The 18,353-nt window shown below is 31.0% G+C and overlaps 1 protein-coding gene across 4 annotated transcripts in view; it reads right to left on the reverse strand.

Moving 5' to 3' along the window:
* The window catches only part of MIPOL1 (mirror-image polydactyly 1), a 274,962-nt gene that overhangs the window by 216,831 nt on the left and 39,778 nt on the right, over positions 1 to 18,353 (reverse strand). For 3 of the 4 annotated variants that reach the window (XM_045568299.1, XM_045568325.1, XM_045568317.1), the window contains exons 3-4: positions 10,145 to 10,281; positions 9,411 to 9,489 (exon numbers count right to left, since the gene is read on the reverse strand). In XM_045568299.1, coding sequence (XP_045424255.1) covers positions 9,411 to 9,429 — 19 coding nt within the window. In that variant the 5' untranslated portion in view covers positions 9,430 to 9,489; positions 10,145 to 10,281. The remainder of the gene's footprint in view (positions 1 to 9,410; positions 9,490 to 10,144; positions 10,282 to 18,353) is intronic. The other variant, XM_045568308.1, reaches the window with a different exon arrangement.

Raw genomic sequence — 18,353 nt, forward strand, 5'->3', positions numbered from 1 at the left:
ATATATTTAGATTTGGAAAACAAAATAGAATCTCCAGACAGATACTAAGCAGGAATCACTGAAACACAATGTTAGTTCTAATGGATGGATGATTGTGTTTGGTCTTTTGAAACTTTGAAGTATAGGTAAGTCTTGATCACACAAATTAATAAATCCTAAAGCTGGAGTTAACAATAACCATTACACCCAAATTCTGCAGCTTAGCCCAGCCAATTTTTCAAAAGGTCAGGTTGTGAACTGGAGAAGATCAGGGAGGTCCACTGCATAGCTTTGTTGCCAGGCATCTCTCGTCTGGATTGTTGCAGGCATTTATTAGTATTCGTCAGCAGACTCAACAAAGCAAACAAGAAATTCAAGCACGAATAATAAAATGAAATGCTGCTATATAACCCTTTGTCATTCAGCAAATATGGGACTTTTTAGCTACATTGTTCCTAAACCTGGGTTACTACTTTAATTTTTCTCCACAGTGCTGACTGAATGAGTATGCATGTGTGTTAAATGCAGAGCTCCCCTAACAACTGCAGGACTGCCATTTAATCTGTTGGTAGATGGACCATTTCCTGTGGGAACCCTAGCTATGATTTCCAGATCCACCAAATAAATCTCAGATTAAGATTCCAAATGAAACCTGCCTTTGGCAGATAAAAAATGTCAAGATGGATATAAACAGTAAAATTATAAATTATCTAGGTGTTGCATGACAAACCAATGCTCAATTTTTTTTGTTGACATGTACCCAGATATCAAAACTATATGAGACATTCATCAAATGTCACACTTTCATAATATTGGAGGCATCATTAAAACTGTTTGACTAAGGACCTCAAAGTGTTTAAGCAGTAGCTCAAAAGTATATTTGTGCAAAGTAGAAGAATAAATTTACATATCAGCAGCAGCTCATAAGGGATGGGTAAATATTCTGTTTATCTCTCATTGTAATTCAGGTTACTTTAAATACAAGGTTTTAGGAAATCATTATACTCTATATGGCATCATTACATAACTTTCTATGCAAATGATATGTTTTATTCAGATTTACCATTTGTTTCTCAAAAAACAAAAAGAAAAGCATAAAAGGAAAAGGTAGTACTGCTATTTCATTAATCAGCTGTGACTCCTAAACTAGTGCCTTGTTAGTCAATTACACCATAGCATCATCAGACTTTTGTTAAGAGTTAGCATTTTAAATTTTTTTTAAAAGCACTAAATACTTCAGACAAAAAAGCCTCAGAAAAGTAAATTTGTTTTTTGATAACATGTTCATTTCAAATGACTTGGGGGAAGGCCAGAGACTTTTAAGAAGAAAAAGGTAATAAAGGGCCCATATAGAACATCTTAGAAAGCAAAAGACCTATTAAAAATGCAGAGGAAGTCTCTAGTGCTAGTTTCTACTGCATTCTCAGGAGATTAAGGACTGCTTTTTTAATGAAAATTTTTTTTTTATCTTTGCTCTTCTTACCTGGACTAATGCAGCCTTGTCCTAATCTTAAACTCTGTACTAGTTGATTATAAAATATAGGCAATGAAGGTTTCTGAAAGGAAACAATCAGATTTGCTGAAATATAATCATTACTTTTTTTTAACTTTAAACTCTTAAAAAGCAATTGAGTAAAAGGCTTCAGTGACTTCAAATTTTGCAACATTTGATTTTTTGATAAAAATTTTAAAACTAATTTACTTAAAAATTCTTTCAAATTCTAACTTCTTTACACTTACAGTAATCTGTGGAAAGGATACAGAAAACTCCATACTCCATATTCCAAATCTTAAGAGTTTGTATACAAGCCTGAAACCTTAAGGACTACACAATTGTTCTGTCTTCCCTATATTTCTTTCCTCCAATACTTGCTGTTCGTTCAAGGAAACTAATGCTAACTAAACCCTATCTATGCTAATCTGCTAGTGATTGATAATAATCTGAAAATTTTGAATTTTCTAGGGTGAGAGAGAACATTAATTAAAGAAGAAAATAAAAGTATCTTGTGCTTAACTTTACACATTCACTTTCTATACAAGTATAATTTTATCAATATGAACTGACCAGTTTGCACTTTTCACACATTACCAACCTAATTTTATGGTACTAAATGGTTATAATTGTGAAAACTAGGATCAGTCAAAAAATAAACATGAAAGTCAAAATATGATTTTCTAAAAATAATTACTTTTTACCTTATATCTTTCACAATTTTACCATTTGGCAAATGGTTATTATCAATTTTACCCAAAAGCTAGAAATAGAATGTTTTTAATTCAATCATTTAGACTATAAAATAATCTAGTTAACCAATTTCAAAATTTTGAAGCCTGATTTGTTCTGTTTGCTTTTTCATATTCCCTAAAATAAGCAAAACACAAAGAAAAAATTATATCTGAAACTCTCCCCAAAAGATAATAACATGGTAATAACCTACAGTATGATAGGTTGTTTTGATTCAAATAAAACCAAACCACTAAAAGTTACAGTATTTGGTTAACCCTCCCAAATTGTTTTTAATTCTACTAGCATAGATATATTTATAAACAAAAAGTAGTGGTGAATGTACACTAAAATATATAATTTTGCAATTTAAGAAACATTTTTTAAAAAGTATTTAGAATACCTTTAAATCCAGGAAGTCACATCAGTCCTACTCTACAGTCAACCTGCACCAACTCTGTAAATGGTCTTAAATTTAGTCTATATAACAATGTATATTGATCCAGGTCTTCTAAATCAACAAAATGCCAATACACACTCAGAACTTTATAGTAATCATACTAAGGAGACCACAACAGTCATCTTAAATATGATAAATTGAAATTTTAATGTCTACAAAAATTAAAGATTCAATAATATTATGTTAAGATTTGTGTTGTATGAAGGAGAATTTTTATTGAAGAGCTCAGATCTCAAGGATGTAGAATTTAAAACAAGGCAAAAAACTTCTGACAAATCTAAGTAGTTTTCCTCTATTTCAAAAAAAAAGGGTGTATTTTCATGGCCATAAATAAATTTGAAAGAGCTTGCATTTAAAAGTAGAGTTGGTATTTCTTTAAACCAAAGAAATAGAGTCACAAATTCTATAAAGAAAGGAGCATACCAATAATAGAAATTCAGGAGAGGAGGTCCTATTAAGAGAAATTTACCATTTTTGATACTTATTCTTCTTGGTAATGATCATTTCTATAAAATGGAGGACCAAAGATGTAGTAAGAATTCCACAAAAAGAGTGGAGCCTGACCCGATTTAAAACACTATTTAAATTTAGTTAAGAAAGAAAGAGAGAAAAAAAGAAAGGAACGAGGGGGAGAGAGAGAGAGAAAGAATCATGTTGTCTCACAAACTTTTCACTTATTAAGAATTTAGGGGTAAGTTCATCAGTTGTAACAAATATACCACTGTGGTACAGAATGTTCATAGTAAGAGAGGTTGTGTGTATGTGGGGGTGAGGGATATATGGGAACTCTCTGTACTTTTTGCTCGATGTTGCCGTAAAACCTAAAACTGCTCTAAAAGATAAAATCTATTCTTAAAACTGCCAAAACATAATTTAAAAGATAATTTTTGGCATAAACACACCAATGAAAAGTATTCACATAAGAAATGATGAATTTCAAAACATAGTTCACAACAAACATTATAACCAGCTAGAAAACTAAGTTGCCCTTGTAAATTTTTTCATTCTATTTTTCTACTGATGCCAAAAACATTAATAGAATCATTCACATCAAGCTTAAAAAACAAAGAAACCCAGAATCCTATTTATTTTAACAAACTTATTTAAAATAAAAGAAATAATTTTTTATAATAGTATAACCTCAATCTCATTCTTCTAAGAGTAGCCTCAGCATTTCCTCAGGAAATGAATCAATCCTTGCTGGCCAGCTGCCAGTATTCCTAAAACCACTCTCTCAAATATTGTAGATGGTCATGTGTGAGAAGCTACCAGGACTCTATTAAGCTAGGTCCTATGGAGATAAATAGTAAATTTAATCAGACTTCAGACATGTTCTTTTTTTACCCTCTATGGCATATGGAAAATTTAAAAATGCAATCTTAAATTCATACTTGTCAAAAGGAAATAGCATATAAAGTATTCTGTGATCCCATGAATCTAAAGATTTTTATTGCAATTGAAATTTCAATACAGGCAAAATTAGATTTTACCCTAAATGAATACCATTGATTCTATATTACAGTCTATCAAATATATTAAATATTAGCTACACTACTTTGAAAAATCAAGTATCTAATGATATTCTGAACATTTTATTTGAAGAAGACAGACTCCTTGTAAAGCTAATAATAACTATTTCAAATACTGTTAATAATGTTTCTTAATACTCTGGAAACTTTTTAATAGATCTATCTTCCATAGCTGGAAGGAATAACAATGGCAACAACCACAATTTATTTAAAGGTCCTGTAAAATATGTCAACAATCTTTTTTTCTAGCACTTGTAACCACTAGCATCATCACATCAGCAAAAATAATTACTCTGGAATGTGAAATACATATTAAATAAATTAATTCCTGTTTCAGGCATTGTAGTAGGGCCTTTATATACAGCATTCCTCATTTTCACAGTAGTCCTAAAGGAATTATCTCTCCATTTTACACACAAGAAAACTCTGGCATACAAATTGTTATGAAACATTCACCCAAGTCCAATTAGATAGTAAGTGGAAGATTAAAAAGTTGTAACTTATGTCTACCAGCTCCAAAACCTGTGTTCTTTTCCATCATAACGTTTTTATTGACATTATTAAGCATATTGGTTTTCCAGTGCAATTTACCTGCTGCTTTAAAATATAGGCAATATGCTAAGAACACTAGTTATATTACTGATTTAGGGAAAATATATTATTACTTACTAGAAAGCCAATTATTAAATACAATTTAAATCCTGTAATTTAACAGAGAATGATTAATTAGGTATTTTCAACTCCTTGAATTTCAAGGAGTATCTAATCATAATGCCTAGGGAATAATTTTTTTTCTACCAGCTATCTTGCTAGTAGAAATGGATGTCCACTCTAAGCAATTTGCCATTTCCCTCTTTGCCTTGAACATAAAATAGTTTATGAAAATAATATGAGATTCTACAATCATATTTTATTTAGTCATAATGATCAATAACATTTAAAAGCATCAATGATGTTTCTCTATAGTGCTTCTTTAATTGTCTACTCATATAAAATGTTTTCAGATCATGCAGAAGTTTTTGTTATAATTCAATTACAGAATAACAGATGGACAAAAGTTAAAAAGAATATGTACCTGGTAAACAGAAAGATAAATGAACCAATAAGAAAAGAAGTTGATGGTGGTACTCAGGTTCAAAATGCGAAGCACAAATAAACAGTACTCTGACTCAGTTAAGAAACTAACAAACCACTTACAAGTTACCTTTTGCTAAGTTTTATTTACTTACTTACCTATTTATTTAATAGAATTTTTTTTTGCCATTTACTCTGTTTTATAGAAAAACCATAAGAATCATGGCTATAAAAGATACCTGTTAGTCCAATACTAAAATAAAGAGGACAGTTGCTTTTTACATAATCTCAGCAAGATTAGATTTTAAAAAATATTTACTAGCCTTTGATAAACTGCAACATATAAGGATTCTATTAACATAAGCAGTTCTAGAAGTGGTTTCTCACCTTGTTTCACATGGGTCCAGTGATTCCTGATTTAGAATCACGCTCACTTTTTAAGCTTAAAAATAAAATTGGTTTAAAAATATGTAATCCATATCTAAATTTAGATAATACATAAGTGAAAATAACTACTCTGTGTATAAAATCCATATTAAATATGATTCCTTAAAATAATAAATCTAAAATTAATACTGAAGAAACTCATTAAATTGAAAGGTTTTTGTTTAAAGCTTCCTCAAGCTGTATGAGTCTCACCATTTCTTATCTTCACTTGGTAAGAAATATTTAAAATATAGCTGACTTAATATTTAATTTTGTTAGGCACAGTAACCTTTTTTAACCTTTCTTAGGGAACACTGACCCCTAAAGGTTCTAAATTTAAGTAAGTTTCACAATTTTCTAAATTTTACTGGTATCCAGATCTCATTTTTACCTACATTATTGTAGTTATGTATACTTATGGCAGACATATCTACTCATAAATAATAAGCAAACTATTTCCAAAGGATTACTGTATACAATTTTTGCATAGACCATGTTTCTCCTAATAAAAACCACCAAAATTAATATGTCATAATCAGGAATTTATAACAGTATTCCAATAATTATTCTTAAGAGTTTTCTGACCTCCATGTCTTTTTTCTTACACATGTAAGTAAACATTAAGTAAATGTTAAAAAGGGCTAAACAACAAATCATATAATAACTTATTCTCTCAGAGGGTTGACTTTACATAAGTATAAACTCCTTTGATTATGACATACCATTTTTTTCTTTACAAAAAAAAAAGCTAGACAAAAGAAAGTTGTCACAAAAAGGCAAAACTTTTTAAGAGGTCAGAAGATGGTACCAATGCTCACTTGGCAACACAATTCATGCAGAATTGTTTCTAAGTGTGTATGAACAGCAACAATGTATTTTTTAAATAATTAAAAATACATTCATTCAGGGTTGCTTTTTAACTACTTAAGGAAACTTGGACACATTTTGTAGATGTCTTTACCCATCCCATCTATCAACCTCAGATTTCCATTTTCCAAAATGTCTATAATGACAAAAACAAAGAAAAATGTAAATGGATATTTACATCTGTTACATTATCTACCTCATGAACTCTTTGACTTAGAATATTTCAGCAATGTTTCTACAACAAAGCTAGGGAAAAAATGGCCACTTCAGCACTCCTTATAATAAAATTTGTAAGACAACACAAAGGCCTATCTGTGTAATACAAATTTTAATTAACTCAATTTCTTTAAAAAATAGCAAAATGATATTAAATAACTATTCACAAGACCAGACTATGAACATTTGTGTAAGATAGAACTTTGAAGCAATCTGTGTTTTAAGATAAATCCCATGAACTTTGCTATCAGGAAGATGACCATGTGAGATTTTGCTGTTTAAATATACCAATTATCATAAAACTCATAAGTTACTACATTTACCTGTTTAATTTTATTTCTTAATAATGTTTATTAACAGGCCCTTATAAAAATGAGTGTCTTATTCCTATTTCCAATGTCAAAAAATTGTCTGTAAAACTGCAGATTTTCTTAATGATGTTTTGGTCTTAATGATGTTATAGTCTGTGCCTCCTGCAAACTATGCATCTGTCTTTAATTCTAAAACCTTCCTTTTCTTAAGTATACCAGAGCTTCAGCAGCTTCTTGCTTGCCATCTTTCCCAGATTTTTTACATTTACGAGAAGTACTTCCTCCACAATGTCTATCCCTTTAGCTATATTAAAAATAATTCTTTGGCTCCTTAAAGGTCATTTAGTCTCTAATTTGAACAATATATAACTTTCACAGCAATATGATCTGTGAATAGGGACATAAACAACAGGCACATCATTATTTGTTTCCTGTTTCTTATTTTGTACATAAATTGAATACAATTCTTTTTGAGTTCTCTAAAAGAAGAATGTTTACTTGCTTACTTAAATAAAAATATAGCTTAAAATATAGCAACAAATGAGTTCCCAACTTTACACCAATACATTCTTATCACAAACTCAAATATAAAGAATATACCAAAATTAAGTGTCACCATAGTTCATGCACTAAAACTATTAACTTTGCATTAAAAACCTTTAACCACCTTACTCAGATATTATGTATTGCACCTTTATACACAACTCAATAAGTTAAGTGGATCCTAAACTCATAACAAGCAGCCTAAAGTCACAAATAAGAAGAGAAATCACTAATGGTAGGCACAAACAGTAAGAAAATTTATCTAACAGTATGGAAATCAAAAACAAATGTAGAACTCAGAAAAAGGTACTCAGAAAATATACCATCTTTCTATACCTCAAAAAAATGTCTAATTATTAACTTATTTAGTACAATGATTACAGAACAGTTCCCCCAAATGGCCTTTAACCTTCTAAAAGAGGTATATGGTAAAAAGGAGTCCTGTTGGGGAAAGGGGAACCGAAAAAGGAAGAGATGTATAGAGTGGTTTAATAAGAATCCTATTTTTTAAGTTATAAAACTGAGAGGAAATAAAAAAAGAGGTACAAAAAGGTTTAAGTATCCAATGATATGTAATATTATATTCAGAATGATTAATTTCCCAAGGATTCCAAATTCTCAACACTTTGCTGCAATGGATCTTATATCTCCCTCTCTTCCTCCTGTATGTGTGCTGCTCTACCTATCTACCCATCCATGTACCTGTCTGTCTAATTCTTTTTCAGATTGTCTCTCAGTCAGTTTGTCTTCAGATTCTCTTTCAAACTGTGTTTCTGTCTCTGCTTGTTCCCGGCCTCTTAGGCTGTGTTCCCCTGCCTGTGCATATCTGTGAATATTCTCTTCTGTCTCTCTCTGTCTCTGTCCCAGAGCGTCTTTCTCTGTCTCCACCTGCACATCTCTGCATATCTCTGTAGCTCTGATTGTCTCTGTCTGGGTGTGTCTTACGGTGTGCATATGTCTCCATATTTATATATGTCTCAGTCTGTTTCTCTGTGTGTGTTTCTTCTGATCTATGCTTTTCTCCTTGGTCTCCATGTATGTGTCTGTCTTTCTCCCATTCTCTCTATCTCTCCCTCCTTCCTCTGTGTGTCTGTTTCTCTGTCTTTTTCTTTCTCACTCTGGTATTTCTCTCTCTCTCTCTCTCATCTCTCTTTCTCTGTGTATCTCTTGTCTCTGTATCTGTGCATATGCCTGTGCCTCTATCTCTCTGGGTGGGTTTCTTTTTTTCCTGTCTCTCTCTCAGTGTACGTCTCTGCCTCTTTCTCACTGTCTCTCTCATCCTGGTATCTCTCTTTCTCTCTGAGTCTCTGTGTCTCTTTCTATGTGCTTCCATGTGTGTGTCTGTGTCTCTGTGCATCTCTCTCTCTCAATATCTTCCTTCCTATGTCTCTTTCTGTGCGTGTTCCTTTCTCTGACTTCCTCTGTATGTGTCTCTCTCCTAGTCATTCTCTCAGTCTCCTCCCTCTGTCTCTTTGTATGCAGGTGTGTTTCTCTTTCTTTCCTGTGTCTTTTTTCCTCTTCCTCTCTCAATGTCTCTTTTCTGTGTGTCTCTTTCTCTGTGCACATGTGTGTGTCCCTTTCTCTCTGTGTATGTCTCTTTCCCTGCGTGTCCTTCTTTGTGTCTCTTTTGTAATCTGTGGGTCTGTTTGTGTGTGTCCCGTGTGTGTGTGCACATGCACGCTTGTCTGCCTTTAACATTGATTAGAACAAACACACTTCATTCAGTGCCTTGAACTAGCACAACACCTGGGGCTTGGTATTAATATCTTAAAAGTCCTTACCTTTTGACCAGTCCTCCATTTGTGCTGCTGTTCTTGTTTGCTCTGGCAATGTCTCTGGTTTTTGCTCCAAGATTTGAGGCTAAAATAAAGCCAACTCTAGATAAATAAACTTAAAACAATATATCAGAACACACCTAAACTTTACCTTTGTTTAACAGAGAATTTACAGGATAAATGGTTTTCTAAAACATTTACAATAGGACAATTAACTGTATATTTCAACAAGTGAAATTAAATCTTTTTCTCAGAAAAAGGTTCTTTTTTCACACTTATATTTTAGTAAATACAGTTCAGGTTAAACTTTTAGACATTCTTGCTCTTTTGGTTAGAGAGCCACTTAATTTATTTAAGTTAAACCTTCTCCAACTGTAATTTGAAACATTTTCAAAAAATAAAATTTTTACTGTATTTGCCATACATTTTATGCCAAAAAAATTGCAAATTTATTGATTTGAATTTACTATGTATATATTCACATAAAACATTCTACACCTGTAAAAGCCATTTAAGAATGCCATTCTAGTTTTTTTATAAACAAAAAAACACTATCATTAACATACAGAATTACTGGTATTTCTCTCAGGCTGGGCTAGGTCTAAAAAGAAAAAATTTTAAAAATTAAAAAAATAATAATTATTGTTATTTCCCTGTTGTCTTTGTTTTCATGGCAAACAAGATAAAAACTATGCAAGTATTTTTTTGCATGCTTTTAAGGAGAATAAAATTAGATTTACCTCACAGCTAGAACCTGCGTTCTTTAAAAAGTCCTCAAATAAAGCTGTAGTAAGCTTCTCCTTTTCCAATTTTCTCTAAATATGTTGATCTGGAGTTGGCAATCTTTTTCTAAATTTTTCATTTACTTTTGGATTAGCTGAAAATATAGGAAGTTATTAATATCAAAGAAATATGTTCCAGTCAATGAAGCCATTTCCCTACATATTGCCCAAAAAGGTTAATAATAATTGTAGTATTTTAATAAGAGATTCATATAGCAAGACATGTAGAAAATACAGTCTTTAATAACCTCTGGAGTATTTTAAAACATGTCTTACAGGCCTTAATGTGCTTAGTAATATACTATTTAAAACCATAATTTTATCCCTCTGCAATATACAGTCACTCTTCCTCATCATTTACCCAGCTAATGAATGCCAGCAATTAGTAAAATGTAATCCCATTGCACAATCATTTTAATGCTTTTAGCACTCAGAAAAGTAAACACCAAATTAATACTGCTCAAGCCATATCAGATCCTAGTTGGAAGCAAGCAATTATAGTTCAGCTCCTCAGGTGTAATTAAATGATTGGAATGATTTAGTTCCATAAATGCAAGTTAATTCATAAGCAAGCAACAAATATACTGGGAGTAATTACAAGAAACATTGACAGTCTAAGCAGGGCAAATTCTTTTATGTGCCTGAAGTAGTAATATGCTGCCCTCTACTGGGCATATAAGTGGTTATCTCAGAGCCAAAAACAAAAAAACCCACAATAAAATTTAACTTTTAGAAAGCCACCAGACAAAATAATAACCAATATCAATTTAGTTTCATCCCTTATTCCAAAAACCTAAATGTATGCCTTATATTATGATAATTTATAGACACCCAGATAATTAATGCTTTTTCCAATAAAACTTTGAGTTCCCAAACATACCAGGTAATTCTTATACTTTTAATGAAACCAAATAATGCTTACACAACATTGACAGACTGCAAGTCAAACTTCCTGTACCTATCTGGACTGCCATTCAGTGCCTATGTTCTCTCAATGGTAAACCTAACTGGACGATTACAGTTAATAACTAAACTATGTTTTTATATGTACTAATATTTGCATGAAAAATGTAAAACAGAATAATCAATATTATTGTGATTTTACATAATGGTCTAAAATTAATTGTTTTTAATAAGCTTCAATACTCAAAACAAAACCATGAGCATTGGCACAACTGTCATTATAAGCACATATTAAAATGTAGAGAGTAACTATTACTACACAAAATAAAATGCATCCTAGTCTTACTTAAGCCGTTCCCAACGTCTTACTTTCTTAGGCTAATTCAGGACAAATGTATTTGTATACTCGTTACTTGGACAGCCCTTAACTTTTCACACTAAACTTTTGGAAGCTCATTTATTATACTTTTAAGTTACGCTATAATTAATAAGTCTGTGTTAAAAACATATGCTTGTAGCACTAAAGCCAATCAGTATCATCCCTTTGCCTTCCTGCAGAATTGAACGTGTTCTCTAATAAAACACTGCAGTTAGCACAATAAATGTTTACTTCTTCAATAAACACAGATGGTACTAGCAAAAAATAATTCTTAACACTACACCAACATCTTGGGGGAAGGAGAGAGCATTAAATTAATGACCTTCTAATTTGCATTCAAATGCATTAAAATAACCATATACAAATGATAAAAATAAATCAAAATATTAAAAAGTCCTGTCCCTAAGTTTAAAATGTACAGCACATTTGCTTTGCCCTTGATGTCACAGTCTTATTTTTCAATTCATATCTTGTACACTGTAAGTTAATTGCTTTCGGAAAGTACTTATTATTCATGTAAAAATTAATGTGCCAATGTGTTTAAATCCTCTTAAATGACCATTCATGCATCTTCTTTTTTAAGTACCAATGAAATCTGTCAAAGACATCAATGCAAAATGGTCTTAAAGGAAAGTTCTAATAGACATTTTTTTCAGCTAACACAAGATTTTCATATTCACCAACTTTACTTAAATTCCATTAATTTTTTAAGCTACTTTTAATAAATTCACCAAGTAAAATTTTTAGGCCCCATAGTCTGTCATTTGTGTTCCAGCTGACATTATGAATATTAATAACAGTGTTATCCTGATTAAATAGGCTTCATATGAAATCCCTGTGAATCCTATAGCTCAGACATCTCATTTTTCCAACTCTTTATGAATTTGGATTCAGACATTAAACTGGAAAAATCTTAAAAAACAGATTTAGTGGTACATTTGCATATTATTAAGCAAAAATTAGATGTTTTAATGATTCAAACAATTAAAACATATATCTACATATATCAGGAGTAGAAAATTTCTGTAAACATGCAACATATTTTACACTTCTATCCTTTTTAGGACAAAGGATTAAGACTAATAAAATGCTAATTCCTGTCCTTACCTTAAAGATTTGATATTAAGAACTTGTTTTCAGTCAAAAATTATATATTAACATTAAAATTAGTGAGAATGTTTTATAGTAGACAATCAGATAAGTTGGGTTTCTTAATCAAAATGCTAACTTGCTATATTACAGATAAAGCATAAATTAATTACTTTACCATTACTAATCTGTACCAGGTTCAAGAAGCAAAGTAAAATCAATTTACAACTAAAGTTTGTTTATAAATTATGCTGGAAAAAATTACCTACATTAAAAAAAGTCTAATATAACCAATAGAACATACCATATTAGCATCTGTTAAATTAAATCTTCTCCAGCACAGATTCGTTTATTCCTCTAGGTTATTTTTTTTTCTTTTCTATTTTTTTAACTACAATCCAGACATCTAGGGTATCTCCAAATTATTTTTAATTCTGAGAAATTTTCAATATAATAAAAAAGGAAGTGAGTCATATTATAAAAATGAATCATAATTCAGCTAACTGCATACCCCTTTCTCCCTAGGTACATGGGAATCTCAATATATCTGACAAAGTTTCCTACATTCACCCATCCAAAAAAATGTAGACTGAAAAAATTTAAACAAACATCTCTATGCTCTCAAATGTGACCTGACTTTCCTATTTACTCAGCACTAAAATACTTCATGAAACAAAATTTGTTCTTTGACCAGTCTAAAATTTCTAATCTGCCTAAAAAATTATAAGTGATTCTGACATTTACTCTTTAAAATTAAATAATGCCTTTTTAATAGAGAAGCATTTAAAAATGGGATTTCATTGCCCAATGTAATAGCACTCAGGATTTTTTAAAACTCATTTTAAATAGGAGATGTTCTTCCTACCTTCCTCCACAAAGCCACATTCTAACAAAGGTTTTTGACTGACTTTGGTTGATGGCATATTTTTCATATCTCGTTAGTTTAATAACAAATTTGTATAAATTGAATCCAAGTATCAAACTATGAATCATTTATCATAGTGCATTTTATCCAACTATAAATCTAGAAAAACTCTGAATTTTTTATTTTCTGGATTGAGAAATGTTGATAATCTCTGCATTGAAATAGTTTCATTAAATGGCCAAAGGAGAACACTATATTTCAGAGAGGCAAATGTTTTATCACATAATACAGTATATATAAGCACATGTCCTACTATTGGATTTTCATCTTATTATACAAAAATCTTTCAAACTTTCACAGCCCCTGCCATATTCTCTCTACAAAAGAATTCTTTTCATCCAGTGTGCCTACTCCCTACCAAGCTCCAGACAACTCAAGTTTCTCAGAGCTGGGGAAAGTAAGAGAAGTTCAGGGATAAACGGTAAGGGATAAAAGTGGCCCTGTATCACAGCTATAAAAATTTAAAAAGCATATACTATTTGATCCCACAGTTCCACTACTAAAAATATTTACAAAAATTCGCAAAACCTATCTTTATGTACAAAGATACTCAACGAAGCACTGTTAATGTCTAAGAACAAATACTTATGCTCTAATCATACTGGACTTCTTTTTGTTTCTCAAACACACCAACCTTATTCTTGACTCAGAGCTTTTATACTCGCTATTCCCTCTGCCTAGAAGTCTATTCTCCAGATTTCTAAGCCATTTTTCTCATTATTCAGGCCTTGCTCAAATGTTATCCCTTCAAAAAGGTTTTCCGTGGCCATCCTATCTAAAATACAAACTCTTCTCTCATCACATTTCCTAAGCTATTGCCTTCATGAAACTGATTTGTTTAGGTTTTATTTCATTATTTTTGACATGTTTCAGCAAACTATGCATATGAAAGTTACACGTAAACAGGGCCCTTGATTTTCTCCTCCATCCCTGTATCCTTAGAAGAGTATGTGGCATAAAATAAGCACTTAGTATATATTTGACAAACAGACAGGTGGATGGACAGATGGAGGGACAGATGACTAGCAGCAAACAAGAACTAACATAAATGTCCATCAGTAGAGAATTGGTAAAAATAAAATGAGAATCAACCATATAGCAAATTCATATGGTTTATATCACAAATGCAAGAGATCTATGTGTACTATCTATAGAAGATTCTTTCAACAAGTATTTGTTAAGCGCTTATATACTATGAACCAGACACTGTTCTAGGAGTTAGATATAAAATAGTGAATAAGAGAAATAGATTTTCTATGTAAATATATCCTTGGTTAAAAGGCATAAAATGTGGATAAATTAAAAAACAGAAAAAGTGTAAAAGTAACTTATGTACATACTTGAATAGGCATGGTATTTTTTTTTTCTACAAAGATAGATAGGAAAATATTATCAGTGGTTAGTCTGAAGAAAGGGCCCAAGAGTTGGGGTGTGGAGACTGAGAAAAGGAAGGAAAGAAAATTGATATTTCCACCTTATATCTATATGTGTAATTTGACTTTTTTACAATGTACATGTATTACTTTTAATTTAATAATTAAATATTTGTAAATAACCTTGGAATTTCATAGGAAACCTTGAAGGATGTTACATTACAACTGAGAGATCCAAAAGGAAGTGACCTTTATGACAACCTTGAAACCTTGAAAAAAGTATTGCCTAATTAACCTTCCATAATTATACTTCATTATGGTTGTTTGCCTGCATGCTTGTTTGTTTGCTTGCTTGGTTTAAGTAGAGTAAAAAGTTCAAAATAAACATGTATGGCAAGAATTTTTTGGAATAGAGAAGTTCAAAATGTATGAGCTTTTGAGAATTAAATAATATTTCCTAAAACCACATTTCTTAGTTCAGTTAGGGACTATTATAATAGTCTGAGAGTTCTGGAGTGTAAACTTTAAACAATTTATAATGAAGATAAACTGTTTTACATTATGACTATTGTATGTCTGTCAGATAGATTCCCTTTGTTATATGCTTTAGTGTTCAAAAACTGCTCTCAAAAGACTACTTACTTCCCATTAATTGAAGGTCAATGTAATGGTTAATTTTATGTGTCAACTGGACTGGGGCAAGGGATGGCCAGATAGTTGTTCAAGCATTATTCTGGGTGTGTCTGTGGGAGTGTTTTGGGATGAGATTAACATTTACATCAGTAAACTGGGTAAAGTGGATTGCCCTCGCTAATGTGGGTGGGCCATTCAATCAGTTGAGGGCATGAAAAGGGCTGACCTCCAGAAAGCAAGCAGGAACTACTTCTGCCTTACTGCCTTGCGCTAGGACATCAGTTCTTTCCTGCTTTCAGACGCCAAAATATGGACTTTTTTTAGGCTCAAGCTTGCTCGTCTTCAGACTAGAATTATATCATCAGCTTTCCGGGGCTGCCAGCTTGCTGACTGATTATGGGACTTAGCCTCCATAATCATGTAAGCCAATTCCTTACAATAAATCTCTGTGTGTGTGTGTATGTGTGTGTATCTCTTATTGGTTGTTTCTCTGGAGAATCCTAACCAATATAGTCACAAAAGGACATCCAATTAAGAGAAAATAAATATTTGGTATTTCAAATCTATGGCTTCCACATTTTCAAAATTTGGAGGGTAAAACAATATATCATTCTGAATAATACAGTAGTCTTCAGTGCCAGTTGCAAATGATGCTTTGAAAATGGATATAGAACTTCTCAGCCTACTGATTAAAAAAACAAAAGCAAAATTTAAAAATTAGTATTACTTTCAGAGGACTCATCATACTCCAGGATTTTCTAAAATATCCTGAAATGTTTTGCCCTAAGCAAACTAAACTAAATCACTTAATCTAGCACAGAACAGAATATAAAAACAAAGTCATCTTACAGAATGGTTTCTTCAGGGAACAGTCTGTTTTCTTAAAATTCATGTGAGTGCCAAGTTCTTACGCAGTCACATACTATTCTTCACACAAAGGCTTACAATTTTCCATACAACCAATTAAAGTTCTTGGCAAATGAGAGGTAAAAATGTATTAGAGCAAGTTAAGTCAATCTTTAACTGCAACTGTTATGAGCAGCCACTTGAAATCAAATAAAACAACAGCTATCAGAAAATATCTTTAAAAAATTAGGTAAAAATAATCATTTTGGTTTTTAATTCATCATATATTATAATGCTTACTAAAAGATTCTCTCAAACTGAACAAAAGCCATAATAATTTTCTATAGTTTCTGTAGTTTAAGAGACATTAACTACAGTAGTTAAAGAGACATTAACAAATAGAGGTATATATGAGAGAATAAATATACTCTAATAAGTCATACTTTGAGAGTTTTCAACATCTAATAACAATTTTATAATTAATGCAATGTTTATGTAATTTGTTAAGATTACTATTCCTAATGGACAGTTGTGCATACAAACTATGTACTTAATTAAAAACTATAATATTAAAGTCAGTGTATAGGTTGTAGAATATAATTACTGGAAATCAAGTTTTTAAAGCTAGTAAAATAAATGTTAGGCTTATAGCTCTAATTTTTTGTTCAATATCAAGAAAGGCACAGCCACTATCATTTATTTTTCTGAGAAACTATAAAATCTCATTTGATTTCTTAGGAGTCATTTTTTCTCACCCTTATGGTGCCAAGAAAAAAAGTCATTCTTAATAAATGTTTTCATTAATGAAAAGTACATAGTAAGAATGTGATCCTAAAAGTTATTCTACAATGTAGAATAATAACATATTACAAAAAGAAAAAATATAATAAGCCAAACCACAAATACAAATTCATTATAATTTCAACTATAAATTATATGTTATACTATCCCTTTTTTACCACAATATAAAGAGTTTCTTAGGATCTAGAAATATATATTCAACTAAAAGTCTGTTTCAGAATTTCTTAGGATCTAAAAGTATATGTTCAACTAAAAATCTGTTTTAAAAATGTTACATTTAAAAAAATTATCTCAAAATAGCAAATCTGCTGAATTAAAAATATTATCTATAAAATTAATAGAATTATGCAGCATTCCAAAGTATTAAATACATTAAACAATGCTATTAAAAAAATTTTCCAAAAGACACTGACAGTTTTTCATTTTAAAAAAGATAAGAATGCTACTTCTTTCAAGAAAGTTTCATCTCTATGATGTGTTGACTTATGTAATATAATGATTATTGCAAAATGGCTGTATGAGTAACTTGACATTTTATACTACGAATTCTGTAAGAAAACCTTTCATAAACTGCAAATAAAATGAAGGGAAACCAAAAATTGAACTTAATCCTGTCATAAATATTAAAATTATTACGAAAAGACAATCAAACATTATGTGCCTCCTTATGGAAGTATGTATCACTAATAAGTATTACCCTGGGGTGGGAACAAGAGATGGAGGAGAGGAACAGGATTCACAGGACAGGCAGAATATGAGGATATAGATGAAACAAGATTAACCCAGCACAAACCACAAAGGATAATTATTGAAGCTGGGTAATATGTACATAAGCCCTTGCGATTCCGTTTTTCTACTTTTATATATGTTTGCAATCTTCTATAACAAATAGTTAAAATATTTATTGCAAAATAAAAAAGAATATATAGCATTTGTTATTGTTATTTGTTATTCAGCAAAATTTGCTGAATAATTATTTCACAGAAGGGAAAAGAATATTTCCTTTTACATTAGAATGTTAGCAAAATCCCACAGTATCTCATGCCTGATATATATATGCAATAAACACTGTATAATATCTTTCATGAACATATACATATATACCCCACAAAATTCTATACTGCATGTCATTTAGAGAAAATCCTACAAATTTAATTTTAGCATGTAGGAACTGAAAAAAATATATTATCAGCTACGGGATATGTACTTTATTAAAAT

Source organism: Lemur catta, chromosome 1 (genome assembly GCF_020740605.2).
Source record: "Lemur catta isolate mLemCat1 chromosome 1, mLemCat1.pri, whole genome shotgun sequence".
Classification (NCBI taxonomy): domain Eukaryota; kingdom Metazoa; phylum Chordata; class Mammalia; order Primates; family Lemuridae; genus Lemur; species Lemur catta.